The sequence below is a fragment of the Cryphonectria parasitica genome (assembly GCF_011745365.1).
Source record: "Cryphonectria parasitica EP155 unplaced genomic scaffold M406scaffold_3, whole genome shotgun sequence".
Classification (NCBI taxonomy): domain Eukaryota; kingdom Fungi; phylum Ascomycota; class Sordariomycetes; order Diaporthales; family Cryphonectriaceae; genus Cryphonectria; species Cryphonectria parasitica.
The window spans coordinates 4314536-4333638 of record NW_024468911.1 but is presented as its reverse complement, the minus strand read 5'-3'; the positions used below and the strand labels follow the sequence as shown (position 1 = coordinate 4333638).

The 19103-nt window shown below is 53.3% G+C and overlaps 6 protein-coding genes across 6 annotated transcripts; 4 read left to right on the top strand and 2 right to left on the bottom strand.

Moving 5' to 3' along the window:
• Positions 1 to 150: 150 nt before the first annotated feature.
• On the bottom strand, positions 151 to 1070 carry M406DRAFT_355759 (uncharacterized protein). Its single transcript, XM_040923248.1, has 2 exons — positions 894 to 1070; positions 151 to 688 (listed from the first exon to the last, which is right to left on the bottom strand). Exons 1-2 carry the CDS (start codon positions 982 to 984, stop codon positions 306 to 308), a joined length of 474 nt encoding a protein of 157 aa, XP_040778874.1. The 5' UTR covers positions 985 to 1070; the 3' UTR covers positions 151 to 305.
• Positions 1071 to 1438: 368 nt separating this feature from the next.
• Positions 1439 to 2877, bottom strand: M406DRAFT_355758 (galactose mutarotase-like protein). The gene has a single exon (XM_040923247.1). It carries the CDS (start codon positions 2794 to 2796, stop codon positions 1588 to 1590), a length of 1209 nt encoding a protein of 402 aa, XP_040778873.1. The 5' UTR covers positions 2797 to 2877; the 3' UTR covers positions 1439 to 1587.
• A 3082-nt stretch (positions 2878 to 5959) lies between these two features.
• Positions 5960 to 7712, top strand: M406DRAFT_275662 (Zn-dependent exopeptidase). The gene is made up of 4 exons (XM_040918258.1): positions 5960 to 6183; positions 6299 to 6814; positions 6892 to 7320; positions 7386 to 7712. The coding sequence occupies exons 1-4, from the start codon at positions 5986 to 5988 to the stop codon at positions 7446 to 7448; spliced, it is 1206 nt and encodes a 401-aa protein (XP_040778872.1). The 5' UTR covers positions 5960 to 5985; the 3' UTR covers positions 7449 to 7712.
• Positions 7713 to 8635: 923 nt separating this feature from the next.
• On the top strand, positions 8636 to 11042 carry M406DRAFT_252746 (uncharacterized protein; the record flags this gene model as incomplete). Its single annotated transcript, XM_040916863.1, has 4 exons — positions 8636 to 8908; positions 8993 to 8997; positions 9173 to 9756; positions 10048 to 11042. 4 exons carry the CDS (start codon positions 8636 to 8638, stop codon positions 11040 to 11042), a joined length of 1857 nt encoding a protein of 618 aa, XP_040778871.1.
• A 1912-nt stretch (positions 11043 to 12954) lies between these two features.
• On the top strand, positions 12955 to 16568 carry M406DRAFT_252515 (uncharacterized protein; the record flags this gene model as incomplete). The annotated part of the gene is made up of 3 exons (XM_040916852.1): positions 12955 to 13049; positions 13119 to 16173; positions 16269 to 16568. 3 exons carry the CDS (start codon positions 12955 to 12957, stop codon positions 16566 to 16568), a joined length of 3450 nt encoding a protein of 1149 aa, XP_040778870.1.
• A 468-nt stretch (positions 16569 to 17036) lies between these two features.
• Positions 17037 to 18544, top strand: M406DRAFT_355756 (ubiquinol-cytochrome c reductase iron-sulfur subunit, mitochondrial). The gene is made up of 4 exons (XM_040923246.1): positions 17037 to 17380; positions 17546 to 17634; positions 17744 to 17894; positions 18077 to 18544. The coding sequence occupies exons 1-4, from the start codon at positions 17101 to 17103 to the stop codon at positions 18256 to 18258; spliced, it is 702 nt and encodes a 233-aa protein (XP_040778869.1). The 5' UTR covers positions 17037 to 17100; the 3' UTR covers positions 18259 to 18544.
• The last annotated feature ends 559 nt before the right edge of the window (positions 18545 to 19103 follow it).

Below are 19103 nucleotides of genomic sequence, written 5' to 3'. Positions count from 1 at the left end.
GATGTTGGGTGCCGTGTTGTGACTGAGGTGAGAAGGCTACACATCACTCCCAACCCACTTGCACAATTGCTCATGTTAACCAACCATGAACTTGTTCTCAAAGTTCTTGAACTGGTGTAGTACTATAATACAAAGGACTCGATCCTGATCGCCTCTATATTTCACGCAGATGAACAAGTCTATGAGGGCTCCATAGACTTCCAAGACTACAACTCATTACGACTAACAAACGAATCCCCCATCCCAGAACCGCACTGGGCTCTCAAGGTCCACCACCACCAAAAGACAGTCACCCCCATTTATCTTCAAACCAAATAAACACGGCCGTTTCCTGGGCCAAGCTTCCCTTCAGCCCCAAGCTGCCCCAGCATCTCCTTCATCCTCCTTGCCACATCCATCCCATACTCCCGCAGCTCCGCCTCGGTAGGCTGCTGCAGAGGCGGCGCCTTGTTGCGCGTATCAACCCGCAGCCAAGGAATCTGCACGGCTCCTTCCGTCGCGCCGACCAACGCCGTCAGGCTCTCGATGTCGGCGTCCTGGTAGGCGCCGCCTAGGAGGAGGGCTTGGGGCGGGCGGTCGGCGGACCAGTGGCCGGTGCCGAGGGTGCTGCTTGGGTTGGCGGGGGGTTTGTTGGTGAGGAGGAGGGGGAGTTCTTCTTTGACGGCGCTGGCTAGGGTGAAGTGGATTACTGGGGACAAGACATGTTTTCAGTTACATGTAATTGAATCATCAAGTTCTGTTTTTTCCCTTCTTCTTTTTCTTCTTCTTTTCTTTCCATCTTTCCTTCCTACTTGGTTACCATGTCCCATCTACAGTGTGCTAACGATTGTGCAGGGGACATCGTGAGAGAGTGAGAGAAAGAGAGAGGGTGGCTGGGGAGGGCCCTGACTGACCTTCGTACTCGGGCTGTAGGGTGTCTATCACAACACGTCCAACGGGCTCGCCCTTGCCAGTGACAAGGATTGGGATCGGTTGGCTGGACATTGTGATTGGAGGGCAAGGGTGTGGTCGTACAACAGACAAGGCCTTGATTTTGGGTGTATCATAGAAACTTTGCTTCGTGAGGACGAGTACAAAATTTATTTATTTTATTGAATCCTTCGCCCTTGGATGTTGGGAGGTTGGCGGCTTCCTAAGAGGAGGCTTGTTCACACGGGAAACCCACACATTCCCCTATTCCTATAGGTCGGTCTTGAGAAAATGGATGTTTGGCAGCGGACCTCGGAATTCTGCGCTGTGCCGCTCAGGAGGATGACAAATTAGCATACTCTATTACCCCGTCGCAGGGTCTTGCCTAACTTGGGTCTCCACAGCCCGTTCCCACCAATCATGTGCGACGTAGCGGATGAAGGCAGGGGAAGTAGAAAAGAGTGAAGGAAAAGAAGAAAGAATAGCACCGACAAGAGGAACATGCATTGATTCAGCGAGCAAAATTATTCAATGGAGGAAAGAGATATTAGATTAATTATTTAAAGGGAAAGAAATATTTTTCTTCTTTTCCTTCTTTCCGTCACGTCTCAAGATCATGACCCTCCAAGCAAGAGAAGTTTACCCCGTCATGGGCTCTCTCACTTTCGCTCACACACCTCAGAAGGTGGTAAAGTCATAGGTAGCATACATGACGTTGGGCTGTGTGCTCGGGTCGCTGTACCAGTAGTCGGTCAGGCCCCACTGCGGGTTGTTAACGGCATCGATCCAGCCCTGGGTCTCGATGACCATGCAGCCGTACTTGTTGACGAACTTGGCGCCGCCGTCGGGGGCATCGGTGTTGCGGGCGATCTGGCTGGGCTTGATGGGGATGGTGCCGTTCTGGCCGTTGCAGCTGTAGATCTGCAGGCCCTGCTGGTTGGTGCTGATGTCCAGGCGGATGCCGGTGGTGGACGACCAGGTTGACAGGACGGGGAAGTTGGACGAGGTGGGCCCTGCGTCCGCGGGCCGGTCGAGGATGAAGGCGTTGTCGTAGCCTGTGCAGCCCAGCCCGCAGTAGTCGACGGCGCCGCTGATGTCGGCGCCGACCAGCTTGGGCGCGGTAAAGTCCAGCACCGGGTGCGAGGCGACCGTCGAGATGGTCCCGTTGGGCACCTCGATGTTGTCGATGCCGATGTAGCGCCGCGCGTAGGGCATCCACAGCGTCGTGTCGTTGAGGATCGTCTCGTCCTTCCAGGCGTTCAGGTTCCAGTAGATGTGGTTGGCCAGCATGATGGGCGTGGGCTGGTCGAGGGCGAACGAGGTCGTCTTCATGGTGATCCTGGGGTGGGACAGGCCCCACGCAGAGCCCTGGATGGTGTTGCTCACCGTGTAGGTGGCGTGGGTGAGGACGGTGCCCGGAAAGCCCTCAAAGGCCTCATCCAGCAGCGTGAATGTGATGGACTCGTTGGTGTACGAGGTTACGGTCCAGTTGCGCGCGTCGTAGCCCACCGTGCCGCCGTGGAGCGTGTCGTGGCCGTCGTTCTCGTTCTCTGGGATGTGCGACGTCACGCCGTCCAGGGTAAACGTGCCATTCTTGATCCTGTTGGCATAGCGACCCACGACGGGACCAAAGTATGTGTGGTTGGTCGCGGTGTCGACTGGGTACTGGCTGGCGTTGTCGTAGCCTGCCACCACATCCTGGAAGTCGCCATTCCGGTCAGGCACGAGCAGATGGGTCAGGCGGGCTCCATAGGGTATGAAGACGGCCGTGATGTTGTCGGCCGTCAGCGTGTACGAGGTCAGAGGCCCAGACGTCGTGGCTGTCTGGGCGTTGACGGCTCGGAGCAGTGCCGTGCAGCAGAAAAGAGCCAACTTGGAGGACAACATTTTATCTGTGGATGGATGCAAGCAGGTCTGACGCAAGCAGTTCTTGTTCTTTGGTGAACCGTACCAACCCAGATGCACAAGCACAACAGACAGGCCAGAGAGCTGCTCTCGACCTGACCTGCTCTTGGAGAGGGGGGCTCGAGGCACTTCTTATGAGGGGATCGCTGTCCAGGATGTCCTGCCTAGTGACGTACCATTCAGATCATCCTGCCGCCTCGAGTCAACACGGCCAACACGAGAAGCGGGCAGATGTTCCCCGAAGTTGGTGCTACTCCAAGTTCCTCCAACAACAATCCCCCAGAGAAGACCCTCCCTGCATGTGGTCTGCACCTGGCCACCGCCTAACGAGAGACATACGGTGAGCCAACGCAGGAAGAAGGGCCGAGGGGGAAATGAGGGACGCAAGAAGCAACCATTCGGGCGGCTATAGGATGACGATCCACTCTGCCCCCAAGGGTCATGTGCCCTAATCAAAAATCAGAAATTCTTCCACTGGACAAGGAACACAGCTTGTTCGCGCTCGCGGTCGCACAAGGCCCAGCAAGGGCAAAAGGAAGAGAGAGGAAGAGAGACAAAAAAAGAGACGAAAGAACTTTGTGTTGCCAACAGGAGCGCCTACCCAGCTAGCGGGATCCGGAGAATGCGGGGAACCTGGGGGAGAGAGGGGAACCTCGTCCTAGTTGCAGGGAACGAAGAGGGCCTGTCAGGATGCCCCAAGGATACCCTGCCCCAACTCTCAAGGTTAGTGCTCCTAACGCCATACAACCACCCGCAGATCGTCATGTTTGCATAGTTCTTCCGTGCAGAGAGATCGTCATGCGAGGTGGAGGCGTTCCTGGAATGCAACGGCGATGGGACGAACTGCTGTGGGAACAAAGCATAGGTGAACCTGAGATCGGATTCATTTGGATCCCAGACCCAGAAGAAACAAAGAAAACAAAGCCCTCTCTGCGATCACCTTGCAGATGAGGTAGTGGTAGGGCTAAGGATGGCACGCATTGTACAGGAAGAGGGGGCTGGGGTGGTAACATTGCATATAAGCGCAGATTATTTGGTAGTATTCGGACCAGACATGGGTATGTCATTAATCAAAAGTACCATCGCATGTGGTACACTACATGGCAACATGGTCATTAGTTTGGTATGTAGTCTCTGATTCAAACAAGGTTACAGGCAATCCAGAACTCATGCCAGGGCTTGAGGTAGCAATTTGGACCTCTTTCGCTCGTGGTCTCCTCGGGCCCTCGTGTGTGTCTCGATCGCCATCCCTGTCGTAGTAGGGCAGGTAAGCTTGGCAAAGGTAGGAAGGTGAAGATGGCGATGAAGGTAAAGGAAGAACTGAGGACCATGTTCCTCACAGCGGGAAATGACTGCTATTGGACATGAATGTAAGGGCTGAGGGTCCCGGATGGAGTAGTCAGTCCAGTTCGTGCTTCCGAACCAAGTTGTGCTGGCTTGGTAGGTAACATGCATCTTGACAACCCCGCGAGTTCATGCCAAAGTTTCCAAATCATGAGGAGTTCATGGCGCCTGACAGACTCACGTTGCTATAATGAGTGATGAATATCTGTGCCTTGCAGGTCCATTGCTGCTCCTCGGATGTGTTCATCTCAACAGTGCACTAGAGTCAAGACATCCCTGTGTCAATGCATATAACAGTATAACTAAAGCATGGATACTATAGTACCACCGTTCAGTAAGTCTCAAGCTGGAACTCTCTACAAATTGGCAATATGAATTGCAAGCGGAGCATTCTTCATGCACAAAGTCATTCGGATTGCTTTTTTTCTTCTCTTTCTTCCCTTTCGTTCCCCTGACAATAGCATGAGTGCTTTGATACAACAGATGAGCAAGCCATGTCATTACTCCGATGTCCGGGCACAGCTAAAGAGCACTTAGACAAGGCTGCCGTCCTGCTATCAGCCTCGCAGCCAAAGACCCGACCGACAAGCAATCCTGTGCTCATACCATTGTGCACATGAGAGGCAGTTCACTATCTTCTTCATAAAATATTTCAATATGTGAATACACACACATACATGCCAGGGCGAGATCTTCTGAACATGAATGCTCTTGGCTATAATAGTCAAGAAGAAGTCCTTACCTGTCTTTGTGACAGCTTACAGGCAATTCAACGCCTCATGGCATCTGGGTACTAATAAAGACATGCCTGTTCAGCCTCTCCCTTGAGGTCTTTACACGTTTTTGATGATTTTTTTTTTTAATAGAAGTGTTCGAAGTTACCCTTGGAACTTTTCACCTTATTGAGGAAAATACGATGATGCGCAGTTCTGTGCAAGTGCTTTCTCAGTCATACTTAGCTGTGATTTCGGCGTCTTCCAGGGAAACCACTGCACAGCTAGTGATGGGAAAATCTGCTGGCTTTTTTGTTTTTGTTAAACCGCCTTCCCCCCCCCCCCCACACACACACACACCTTTCTGAGCCTTAAGTAAATAAATAGTGAACCAGAACTAGGGCGCCGTCGCCCTCGAAAGAAGGAACGAACAGCCGCCGAAGCAATGGGCAAGGGCTCGTGCAACCCAAGCGTGCCTGTACAGATGAGGACAGCAAACTAAGGCCACACGGGCACAAGAACAGGGTGAAAAACCTGTCTTAGACCTGTCCAAAGGGTTCAAAATTGAAAAGAAGAGAAAAGGATGCTTTTTTGTTGCCTATAGCTAAAGAATTTGAAAAGTGGGTGGTATCCTTTATATGTATGAGGACCCTTGACCCACTGTACTCCATGTCCTACGGACTACCACCCTGGCCACCACAACAATAGTATTTAAGATCTGGGTGTATTTTTATTATGTGTAGGCCTGGGTCTAGATGGCTGGTGCTGGGTTCCCAAGTCGTAACTACTTACTAACACAGTACTGGTTGGACATCAGCAAGGGGCTGCTGCTGACTGGCACGCCTGATCACTGTTTCAGGGTGTTGCGTCATGTGCTGCCTGGGATGACCAAAATTATCCCCGGAGCTCCATGCCCCCTGGTACATAAAATCAGAGCTTCTAATTGGGCCAAACGCTAACATTTTCCCGTCATATATTGGCTGAACACCTACAGTCATAGTGATAAGACAGCAGATAAGGGGTCACCTCCAAACAGCACTTGTGATCAGTCCTCCGTCGACTTTCATTCACAACCCACACCACCATCACTGCTTCCAACACCTCTTTAGACATCATGAAGGTCGCCGCATCATCCGTTATCGCATTACTAGCGCCAGCTGTCGCGGGTCGTTTCGTTGAGGCGAACGAAGGCGACAATGTACAGCTCTACCCCGACGGCGTCTGGGCCGAGGCAACCGAACAGTACCTGATCGAGTTGGGGCCTGGCGACACGCGATGGGTTTCGGAGGAGGAGAAGTGGGAGCTGAGGCGTGTAGGTTTTGACTCATCTTCTTGACAGCAGTTGATGGTAGAATGCGAAGCATGATTGCCTACCTCACCGAGGCGGATCTCGCACTCCAATACTGACCTTGATTCTCCCAAAATAGAACGGCCAGCGTTTTATGGACATCACCGACACGCAGTACCTCGGCGCATCTCGCCTCAACGCCCAATCGAGCGTCGTCTTCCCTGCCAAGGTAGCTTTCCAGGATGAAGTCAAGCCCCTCCTCAAGAACCTGTCGAAGACGAACATGCACGACAACCTCGAGAAGTTCACGTCCTTCCACACGAGATATTACAAGTCAGACTACGGAAAGCAGTCATCCGAGTGGCTGCTGCAGCAGATCAAGGATATCATCCATGAGTCTGGCGTAGAGAGTATATATGCGGAGCCTTTTCCCCACAGCTGGCAGCAGTCGTCCATCATCGCCACGATCCCTGGGCAGACCAACTCTACGGTTGTGGTTGCCGCCCACCAGGACTCTATCAACCTCTGGCTGCCATCGATTCTTGCGGCGCCGGGTGCGGACGATGATGGTAGCGGGACTGTCACGATTCTGGAGGCGTTCCGGGTATTCCTGACTTCGGACGCAGTGCAAAATGGAGAGCTGGAGAACACAGTCGTATGTGGAAACACCGCCCTCGTTGTTATTGATCCCTCTCAGTCGTATTGTTTCTCTGACAGTTTCTGTGCCTTTAGGAGTTTCACTGGTACTCGGCCGAAGAAGGTGGTCTCCTGGGAAGCCAAGCCATCTTCGCAGACTACGAGCGGAACGGTCGAGATATCAAAGCTATGCTGCAACAGGACATGACCGGCTTCGTCCAGCGCACGGTTGATGCAGGCAAGCCAGAGAGTGTTGGCGTGATTGTCGACTACGTCGACAAGAAGCTCACCGAGTTCATCAAGAAGATCATTGTGGAGTACTGCGACATCCCTTTTGTTGAGACCAAGTGCGGGTATGCTTGTAGCGACCACGCGTCTGCCTCCAAGGCTGGCTATCCCTCGGCTTTTGTCATCGAGTCAGCTTTCGAGGACAGTGATAACCATATCCACTCTACCGACGATGTATTGAAGTATCTCTCGTTTGACCACATGCTCCAGCACGCCAAGATGACGCTGGCCTTTACAGTAGGTGGCCCTCTTGAGAGTCTTCTCATTACCATTGTCCAGAAGCTAATTCTAATGAATTCCAGTATGAGCTTGCTTCTACAAACTTTGTGAAGCTTCAGGGCGGCGGTGCGGTGGACGAGCTGTAGACACAGCATCTGACGAACTGCAACAAGTGTGTATAACATCTGATTTGCTTTTGGGACAGTGGGAGCCAGGAGAGGGGCGCGCGCCCCTGCGTGTCTTCTGACCTGTTCCGGTCGTTTAGGTTTTTCAATGTTGTCAATCTGTGTCTTTGGATGATGGATGTCGGCAGATTTTAGGTATCAATTGAATCAAGCGAATTGGCATTTGGCAAATGTTACAGCAGATAAATCACAATTCCTTCCATTTATACATACAAATAACCCGGCAAATCGGAGCTGTTTGTGAGTGTGTGTGGCTTGCATGCGTTTCAGAGGCGCCGTGAATCTGGCTGTGTAGCAGCATAGGAGGGTATGTATTCTGTTTTAGCCAGAGAAGCTTCAACTCAACCTTGTTTATCTTACGCCATACTTAGCTCCAACGTTTTAACAAGTATGTGCTGCATTTGGTCTGCCCGTTGTGACGTCAGCGCAATGGCACACTTGCAATGGCACACTAAACAAACCTGAAAGCAAGGTCCTCACTCATCATGCACCATTCTTTTTAGCCACTTGGGAAAGGACGCAATGGCTTTATGATTTTCCCAAAACCACCCAATCAATACCAATCTGTTCGGCTCACGGCACATAATTCTGGCCAGCACCCAGAGGCCAAAGACTACTACGTACCCCAGCTTTAGTCAAGGACAAGCATTGCACTGACGTCGTTGCTGGGACCTGAGCCGCGGATCTTGGCGAAAGCTTGGCCTGAGACCCTGCGGATCTCTCCGAACCTCATCATCGCTCGCCCCTCTACAGGCCCAACTACTACACTAAATAGTACGAAAACTTGTGTGTCGGCAAGGTGGCTGCGTGGCCCCTCCCACCTTTCAAAGTGTGGTGTGGATACTACTTCCTGCGTCAGCACCCACACGGCGGAGTCCAGAACCTGCATGCAAGGCAGCCCGCCCATCTTGCGCCTCAGTACCTACATAAGGCAACCCACCATCTCTTATACTAGGCCGCAGACCGCTCTCGGTCTCTTTCTCTTTTTCACCATGACGAAAGATCCCAACGCCAGCGGCAAGCCACTTTCGAACCTGGGAAGTTTTGTGTATCAAACGCTCGTTGAGCTGCCTTACCGAGCAGTCACCACCCCACGACAGAGAAAAGATATTCTGAACAGCAGTAGTGAGAAGATGACGGGAGAAAATATGTCTGGGGAAGCGACGGAGCACGACGCCAAGGAGGGGCTGGTGTTCAATGGCCCGATCAGCGACCAGATGTACAAGCTGTTCATCAATCCAGAGAGTGTCTCGTCTTTGTTGGCCAAGGATCCCTCCATGGCGCCAGGAAAGGCGTGGAAGGAGTTGTACGGTCACCACACTGGCAATCACGTGGACAAGCACGACGAAAATGATCACCTGGAACGGGCTGCCGAGTGTGGACATTGGGGTCCGACACAACCGAGCGAATTGTTCCTGAAGGTGAGGATTTATTCTCAAAGACAAAAGAGAAGAAAGCGGGAGAGAGGAAGAAGCGTCCACTCGGTCAGACCATACAGCTAACAGCAATGGTAGATTTATCATGATGCAATCATGTCTCTCAAGGGAAATCCGGCGCACGGCGTTGTCAGTCCGTCTCTTATGGGCAGCTGTGGTGTATTGCCCCTGACAGTCATCTCAACGTAAGTACTCCCTATACCAAGGTTTTGGCTTTGATGACATATTAAAAATTCAATTGCGTCCTAGGATCCCAGACATTGTAAGGCACATGGCCAACTGCATCGTCAGGGCCGAGAAGGAGGTTTTCCTCGCCACCAACTACTGGGCCAACAGTACGGCATCCAAGTTCATCACCGATGCCATGCGGGAGCTGTCGCGCCGGGCAGGTGAGAGGGGCACCAAGGTCGTCTTCAAGCTGATTTACGACAGAGGCAGCCCAAAGCAACTGGTTGAGCCTCACTACGTCGTCTCAGAGAAGGAGTTCACCGGACCCAAGGTTAAGATCCCGGCACCGCACGAGATTCCCAACATTGACCTGCAGGTCATGAATTACCACCATCCACTCCTCGGAACGTTTCACTGCAAGTACATGATTGTTGATAGGAAGATCGCCATCTTGCAGAGCAACAACATCCAGGACAATGAGAACCTCGAGATGATGGTGCACATGGAGGGCCCGATCGTGGACTCGTTGTACGACATGGCTCTGATCTCGTGGCACAAGGGCCTTGAACCCCCGCTGCCGAGCCACAACTCTCCTGCCACCCAGGGCGGTCTCTCTTGCTTCGACGAGTCCCATAAGGGTTTATTTGGGCCGAACGGCTCTATTCGTGGTCACAACGCCGTGGTTGATCCAGCAAAGATGCAGCAGCGGACAGCCTACGATTATAGCCGCAACGGAGGACAACCACAGCAGCAGCAGCAGGCACAGCAGCCCGGCCATGTCGACGGTAGCCAACATCAACTGCAGAGCGATGATACGCAGCGCGCCGATGTGGTCACAGGCCCATCTACGACCGAAAGCGTTGTGCCAGGTCACCAGAACGGATCCACAGAGGGGGCGCCGCAGATTGCCGGCGGACAAGGTCAGGCAACCAATGCCACCAATGCAGCTGACCAAGGCACGACAGCCTTCTTAAATGCGGGTCAGCAGCCGGGAAATCATGTACCGTTGCCCACAGGAGCCTCGGATTCACTACCGGAGCTTACTGCCGACGACCAGCATTATGATGACAACATTGCGGGCGAAGTTCTCCGCGTGCAGGCATCCGTGTCTGCAAAGCAGGGAGAAACGCAGCTTCAGGCTGTGAACCGCCACCTGAACCACACAATTAACGTCGGATTCCCCGCCGACGCGCCCGAGTGTGCGCCCGAAGACGAGATGACGCCGTACATCCCCCATACTGTGCACGAGCCTTTTCCCATCGCCATGGTCAACCGCGCGCCCTACGGCACACCCAACCACAAGTCGGTCTCGATGCCCCAAAATGCAGCCTGGCTCTCGGCCCTGCGCAACGCCAAGAAGAGCGTCTTCATCCAGTCCCCGACCCTGAACGCAGAGCCGCTCGTCCCGGAGATCATCGCTGCCTGTGAGCGCGGCATCGATGTGTACTGCTACATCTGCCTAGGCTACAACGACTCGGGTGAGCTGCTGCCGATGCAAGGCGGCCACAATGATATGATCGCCCACAAGCTGTACACTTCACTGTCCGGCCCCGCCAAGGACCGCCTGCACTACTTCTGGTACGTCGCCAAGGACCAGACCAAGCCCATCATCCAGGAGAAGAAGAAGCGCAGCTGCCACATCAAGCTGATGATCGTGGACGAGCGCATCGGCATCCAGGGCAACGGCAACCAGGACACGCAGTCCTGGTTCCACAGCCAGGAGATCAATGTGCTGCTGGAAAGCGAGCAGGTGTGCCGCGCTTGGATCGACGGGCTGCGGCGGAACCAGAACACACACATCTATGGTGCGCTGAACAAGGAGACGGGGATCTGGACGGATGACCAAGGGAACATGGCGGACGGGGCCATTGGAGTCGATCCGGGGCGGTTTGCGTGGGCTAAGGGCATCACGGGCGCCATCAAGAGGGTGCAGGGTGTCGGCGGATTCTAGGGAATGGAGAAGAGGAGAAAGAAAGAAAGAAAGAAGACGAAGAGGAAGTAATGTTGGGGCGGGTGGATTTTCAAATTATATAATACACGTCGGCGATCTGGATAGTAATTTTGGAAGGTTATCTTGGGCGGCTGATAAATGAGGTATGGACAACTCGTCGTATTGATGGAAATTGATTGGCTTTCCTTTGGAGATGTTACTATTAAGCTTAGCCGTATTTCTTCTCGTCCTGAATGACACTATTTCTCACATACCGCAGACGATGCTAAATCGCCGCTGAGCACCTATCAATAATCCAAAGCATGTCTCTTCATCCTACAGCTTGTTCCAACCCCAACGAGGCCTCTAGCTAGCAGGAAAAGAGGGCGAGACCGGCAATAATGTACGGTGAGGATGAGCGTCCTGCGAGGCGAGTGCTTTCAGAGACAAGGCCCTTTCCGCTTCACGGCAGGGGAAGGAAAAGCTCACATCGAGTATATGTTGATGAACAGACCGGGATCATTGGCCTGTGCGAGTTCTTATTATCAGTCACGAGTATGTTCTAGCGAGAGGTTGAATAATGGGCGAAGCAAGCGTATACAAGTTGCAGGCACACACATGATAGATACCAGGAATGTTGTAGGTCGCTGGCGAGGCAGAGTTCGTTCCTCCAACAATATTGATCTGGGCGCATCTGGAGAGACAAATGTCGCCAGCATATTGACTCAACAATATCTCGTCTCTCTCTTTCTCTCTTTGTGTAGCCTACTCCATATATAGCTGGGCACCTCCAGAAGTAGAAGCAGCGTGCAGAGCAACCATCTCAGCGCGCAAAAGGAACTGGCCGGGCTCAAGGCACGCCGGAATAGCGATAGGCTGCAGGCCCGCGTTGTTGATGATCTTGGACGTGCCCCAGACACCGCTGTCGTACCCGTCTTCCTAGATCTTGAATCTGTTCACCAAGTTTAGTTTTGTCGTCTTGGTCATGTTGTTGCCGTCGGCCTCATGATTTATCAGTGGCTGAGGCTACTTAACGTAGTATAGCCGTGCTGTTGTACACCTTGGACCTAGGGCACCTTTTCTTCCACTGCTTCTTCACGTCCATTGCTGAGGAACCTGGTCTCAACGCCCCTTGTTCAGTCGAGGAGGCCATCAAGCATATCGCAATGGGTGTTCAGCCTCACTAGCAGCACAAATGGCTGTCCCTGGAGTTTCAGAGGTGATGTTCGGCCCAACAACTCCCTTCTCATACATCATTCCATAAGAATAGATTATTAAGTGATGCTTGGCGTCTAGGGACAGTTCAAACTTTTGTTCATCCATCAATTTCCCCTTTGAGGGGGGAAAGCAACTATTTGCTGATACAATCAGTGAAGAAATTGAGTAATGAGATAGAACCGTGATGACCAAAATTGTTCAACACTTGAGTGCTGACCACTGAGAGGAGTACAAGTCTAGTTGATCCTCTGGAGAAACAGAATATACTATGTACAGTACTGCAGGATGGTCCCCACTATAAGCTAGTAACCTGAGCTTGAGTAGGAGCTTGTTTACAGGGGGTTGTGTAGAGGAGGACGCACTAAAGTCGCACTGCGGGACCTAAGAGCAGTAGTGGTGGTGCTACAGTGCTGCAATGTTAGTGGCACCAGTTGCGCCCAGCGGCAAGGTCTAGGGATGGGTGGTCCGCTTCAGCCAACTTACCCCGCGATCTGGCTATAGCGGACTTTGGAGCTTAGCTTGATAGCACTCTGGTACAAGAAAGGGAGCAGTGATCTGCAAGGAAAGGACGGAGTACCATCCATATCGCCGAGACTCTAGCAACGGCTCGTCATGGACAAGTCGATCTTGTCCACCTCACTCTTCCCCTTCTCTTTGTAGCATTTGTCTTTTTTCTGTTTCCTTTTCTGGTTTCCCGCTCTCTGACCTCGCAATTATGGCGTACATTGCGCCCATTCACCGGCCGAGCAGCATCCGCCACGCTATCCAGATCAGACTGTTTGGCGAGGACGAGGAGAGCCTGGTTGTGGCGTAAGAATGGCAGCTGGTGGTGATATTACTCTCCCTCTTGTTGCTGATGCTGACGATCTCTCCTTATAGCAAGGCGAACCGGCTCGAGATATACGGCCTCACCGAAACACACCAGCTGGTATTAAGGCATTCAAAGGTCATCAACGGCACCATCTCCATCATACAGAGGCTACGGCCCAAAGATTCCTCCACCGAACTGCTCTTCGTCGGTACCGACAGGTCACAGTATTTCACCTTGGTCTGGGACGAGGAGAAAAGAAAACTCAAAACGGCACAGTCATTTGAGGATGCAGCAGAGAAATACATGCGCGACTCTCAGAGCCAGGACAGGGCCATCGTCGACCCAACTGGCAGGTTTATGGCGATGCACCTGTGGGAAGGAGTGCTTTCCGTGCTGAGGCTCCTCCCGCGCAAGAACAAGGCAAACGAGCTTGAATGGACAGACTCGGTCAGATTATCCGAGCTGTTCGTCAAGTCCAGCACCTTCCTCTATTCCGAAACAGGCCACCCGAAGATCGCCCTGCTCTACCAGTCAAGGTCCGACTTAACCGACTCGAAGCTCGCTACCTACCGACTCACCTCCGACGACAAAGATACCCAGGCATCGAGATTTGACCCACACAAGGATAGGGAGATATCCCTCGATATAGCAGATCCTGGCGCGGCCCTGCTCATACCAGTCCGCAAGGTCGAGAACGAAAAGAGACACAACTTCCGAGCGGCCGACGACAGAGCCTTCCTTGGCGGTATCATCGTGGTCGGTGAGACCCGTTTCACGTACGTCGACGACACAACACACGCCGTGGTCGAAGCACCCCTGAAAGAAGCGTCCATATTTGTGGCCTGGGCCGAGTACGACGAGAGACGTTACTTCCTGGCGGACGACTATGGCCGGATGTATCTGCTCACGATACATACCGACGGCGTGGTGGTCCAGAGTATGGAGACTACATATCTCGGCAAGACATCCCGCGCGAGCTGTCTGGTGTATAGGAACGGCATGCTCTTTGTCGGGTCGCATTACGGAGACTCGCAGCTCTGGAAGGTCGATCTTGGGGACGATCCCACACAGTCCCTGCAGCTGACCCAAGTACTGCACAACGTCGCGCCCGTGCTTGATTTTACCGTCATGGATATGGGCAACAGGGAAGGGGACAGCCAGCTTGGGAACACCTACTCGTCTGGCCAGGCTCGCCTTGTCACGGGCAGTGGTGTGCACAAGGATGGTAGTCTCAGGAGCGTGCGGAGCGGCGTGGGTCTCGAGGATATCGGCATCCTTGCCGACCTGCAGGATGTGAGAGGCCTGTTCTCGCTGAAACCACATGGTTCGGCAAAGGCTGACACGCTTGCCGTGTCCTTCTTGACAGAAACAAGAGTCTTCAGCTTTGACACGGCTGGAGAGGTCGAGGAGGTAGAGGCTTTTGAAGGCATGTCTTTTGAGCATCAAACCCTTTTGGCGGTCGACCTGCCGAACAGCCGGCGACTGCAGGTCACGACAGCGGCTGCAATCCTCATGGACACTGAGAATCACATGGTTGTCACCATATGGAGTCCTCCCGGTGAGGTCATCACCGCGGCTTCCGCCAACTCGAAATGGGTCATATTGTCTGTGGACGGCAAGTCACTCGTGTCTCTCGACATTGCCAGAGACTTGGCAGTTTCTGCGAGCAAGGATTTTGAAAACAAGGACCAGGTAGCTTGCGTCCATGCCTCACCTCATCTGCTCGATGCCGGTGTGATCGGGTTCTTCACCTCTGGCAACATCTCGATCGTGGATCTCGCAACGCTGGATCCTCGGAAAGGCGAGACCATGAGAAAGACAGACGACAACTCCTCGATCCCTCGGGACCTTGCATTGATACAGACTCTGCCTCAGGGCGTGGGAGGCCCAACACTTTTCATTTCCATGGAAGATGGAATTGTGGCCACTTTCAACGTGGCCCCAGATTTCTCGCTGAGCGGGCGCAAGAGCGTGAGATTAGGCACGCAGCAAGCCCGCTTCCATCTCCTGCCTCGCCCTGATGGTCTTACAAACATCTTTGCGACTACAGAGAACCCCAGCCTGATTTATGGCTCCGAAGGCAGAATTGTATACTCGGCAGTAACAGCAGAGGACGCAACTTATGTCTGCGATTTTGATACAGAGGCATATCCTGGCTCGGTAGTTGTAGCGACCGAGACAGCCATCAAGATCTCGCGGATCGACACCGAAAGGCGGACACACGTAACTCCACTCGAGATGGGAGAGACAGTACGGAGGATCGCATACTCGCCCACAGAGCAGGTCTTTGGTCTTGGCTGTGTCAAGCGCGAGCTCTCGCATGGCGAGGAGATCATCACGAGCTCATTCAAGCTCGTCGACGAGGTCATCTTCAGCAAGGTCGGAAAGCCGTTCCAGTTGGAGCAGTCATCATCTCCTGAGTTGGTGGAATGCGTGATACGCGCAACGTTGTCGAACTCGTACGGCAAACCAGCAGAGAGATTCCTCGTGGGCACGAGTTTCATGGCCGAGGAAGACACCGCCTCACGGGCTGACGAGACAAAAGGGCGTCTCTTGGTTTTCGGGGTGGACAGCGACAGGAATCCTTACCTCCTGGTGAGCCACAAGTTCAAAGGATCTTGTCGGTGTCTGGCGGTCTTGGAGAACGACATCGTTGTCGTCTCGCTGACCAAGAGCGTCGTGGTGGGCAAGTATAGGGAGACGTCCTCGACGTCAGGTTCGTTTGATAGGCTGGCCGCACACAGACCTGCCACGTTCCCTGTGGACCTGGCGGTGGAGGGAAATATCATCGCGATAGGGGATCTCATGAAGTCCATCTCACTCGTTGAGTATTTTCCCGCCACGGAGGAGAAGGCCGCCGCGTTGATGGAGGTGGCCCGACATTATCAGTCCGCCTGGGCCACCGCTGTTTGTCATATCGAGGACGACTCGTGGCTAGAAGCGGATGCCCAGGGCAACCTGATGGTATTGAGGCGGAACCGAGACGGCCCCACACTGGAAGACCAAAGGAGGATGGAGATGACAAGTGAGATGAACCTGGGCGAGATGGTGAACCGCATACGGAAGATTGCCGTCGAGACGAACCCGAATGCGATGATCATACCAAAAGCATTCATCGGAACAGTAAGTTCGGAAGCTTCAAGCGCTGCGCGCCGCCCCCCCCCCCCCCTCTAACACAATACATGCTACCCAGGAGGCTGACCAAAATCTGCCGACAGGTCGAAGGCGCCATATATCTTTTTGGAACTGTGGCATCACACGCCCAGGACCTGCTCCTACGCTTTCAGTCCAAGATGGCCGAGGCTGTCCAGACGGCGGGTGAGCTCAAGTTTGAAAAATACCGAGCTTTCAAAAACGCAGAGCGAGAGGCTGAAGGCCCCTTTCGGTTCCTGGACGGCGAGCTTCTCGAGAGGTTCTTAGATATGGACGAGGAGACGCAGAAGGTCATATGTCGGGGACTGGGACCGAGCGTTGAAGATATGAGGAACTACATTGAGGAGCTTAAGAGGATGCATTAGAGAGGAAAGGTTAGGTGGCGGCTGTCTTATTCCCGGTACTCGTCAGAACTGGCTGGATACATGTATTGTTGTGATAAATTATGAAGGACCTCGCCGCTGGGAGTTGGTCCTTTAAAGCTGTCATAGGTGGTCGGGTTTTTTTCATCCTTTATAGATCAATATGAGCCCATGTGGTTCAAAATCTCATTCAGGTACCCAAGCACACCTTGTATTGAAGATTCATTGTTATATCCAGCCTGAGTTTCCCTGGCATTCACACTCTTGGTATGCAGTCAAAATCCACAGCCGATCTCGAGGGTTAGGGTTAAAGCTCGGGTGAAGCCGGGCCACAGGCCAGACCCACCTTCAAACCGAGCTGCAGACCAATCAGCCAACAACCGTTTGCAATTGGCGCCTCAGGCCACAGAGAATTTGGCAGCTCCCGGCAAGTCCAAGCTTCGGGGAAAAGACCTCATCAACATCATCGTCGTCGATTCCCAACACGCAGCAACCCACACACCCACACCCCACTCCTCTCGCTCTCTCACACACAATGGCGCCCCTGTCGACCGCTGCCCGCGCTCTGGCGCGCTCAGCAGCTGCTACACGAGCCTCCCCCGTCGCCGCGAGATGCCTGTCCACGACCGCCGCCCGCGCCGACGCCGGCTCGTCCTACGAGTCGCCCTTCAAGGGCGAGCGCAACACCACCCGCGTGCCTGACTTCAGCCACTACGCCTCCAAGAGCTCGCCGAACAAGAACCTGATGTACCAGTACTTCATCGTCGGTGGGATGGGCGGCATTACGGCCATGGGTGCCAAATCTACGATCCAAGGTGAGAGAGAGAGACCGCCTGGGAAGAGAGAGATTGTGTTTGTTGGAATTGGTCCAATTGGGTCAAGAGGAGGGCTGTGGGGGGATGAGCCAGGTGCTTGGAGGAGAAGGCCCATACGGGCGTGGTCGGTATGAATGGAACTGACGATGTTTTTTTGTCTGGCAGAGTTCCTCAAGAACATGTCCGCATCGGCTGATGTCTTGGCCATGGCCAAGGTTGAGGTTGATCTTGCTGCTATCCCAGAGGGCAAGAACGTAAGTGCCTTTCCTGCACATCTACACTTGTTGTGGATTGTCCCGTCTTGTAATTTTTTTTTGTTTTTTTTTTTGTTTTTTTTTTGGCTGACGTTTCCGGGTATTATAGGTCATCATCAAGTGGCGTGGCAAGCCCGTCTTCATTCGACACCGTACCGAGCACGAGATCGCCGAGGCCCGCAAGGTCAGCATCCAATCGTTACGAGACCCTCAGGATGATGCCGACCGTGTGAAGAAGCCCGAGTGGCTGGTGATGCTGGGTAAGACTCGACCTCCTCCCCAACTTGAAGATGTCCCTTCGCAATACTCGAGGAGCGCCGCCACTTCCTTACACCTTCGAAATGCGACTCAGGGTGGATGTGGGCTGGTAGCTCCCCTTGCATCGGCGGCGAGGAACATTGTGTAATCTATCTTGAGTTAGTGGCTGACAGGTGATTCATAGGTGTTTGCACGCATCTGGGTTGTGTGCCTATTGGCGAGGCCGGTGACTTTGGTGGCTGGTTCTGCCCCTGCCACGGTTCCCACTACGACATTTCTGGACGTATACGCAAGGGCCCCGCTCCCCTCAACCTCGAGATTCCAGAGTACGACTTTGGCGAGGACGACAAGCTCGTCATCGGTTAAACGATCCCAACGCACATACACAACAGGGGAGGGCAGGAGGAAGGTTGTACGAGTACGGCGTGGAGAACCGACGACGACAGCGTTCCAGCTGGAGGAGACAAAAACGTCACCAGGCCTATAGACGCACAGCGTGGGCGGGTAGAGAGGGGTCAGGAGGGAAGACAGGTGGGAGGCAAAAGATGAACCGGGCGGGGATTTATACTAGAGCGGCTCGCCTTCAATGCCATTGTACAAAAACCGTCTGAGCATTGCAAAATCCAAGAACAACTATTTTCTCTTTTTCTTATATCACCCGGTTGGACGCTGGATCTCAGCCATTGGAGCTTGCGAAAGCGCCGAGAAACGCAACTTGCCACGATAAGTGCCAGATTTGTGCAGAGCGCCAGCCCTGGGATCAGGAGAAACACAACGCGAAAGAAGAAAGAAAAAATTCATGTGGCAGGGAGGGAGAGGTCACATCGCTCGGCTCAGTTGATATTACTGTGAAGGGAAACGAACTGAGACGTGGGTTGACAACCGGCACCGCTGACAATATCTTGATAGTCTTTGCCATGCGAGAAGAAGAAGCGCACTCGAGAGGCCCGGCTCGTAACGTACCCGTACCGAATTCGCGTCGCCATATCAACTCAGAGAGAAGCAATGGCCATGTGATCTATCCATGGTTTCGTTGAAATGCCCAACCGTTCAAACATCAAACTCATCTACGTTACGCCAAGGTTCTCGGGGGATTCTGGATCAATTCAAGCCAAGGAGCGGTTAAACTGGTCTGCATCAGCTACATGGAGACGAAGAGTGAAGAGGCGACATGGGGCAGGGGGGGTGGTAAGCCTGCTTGCATGATTTTC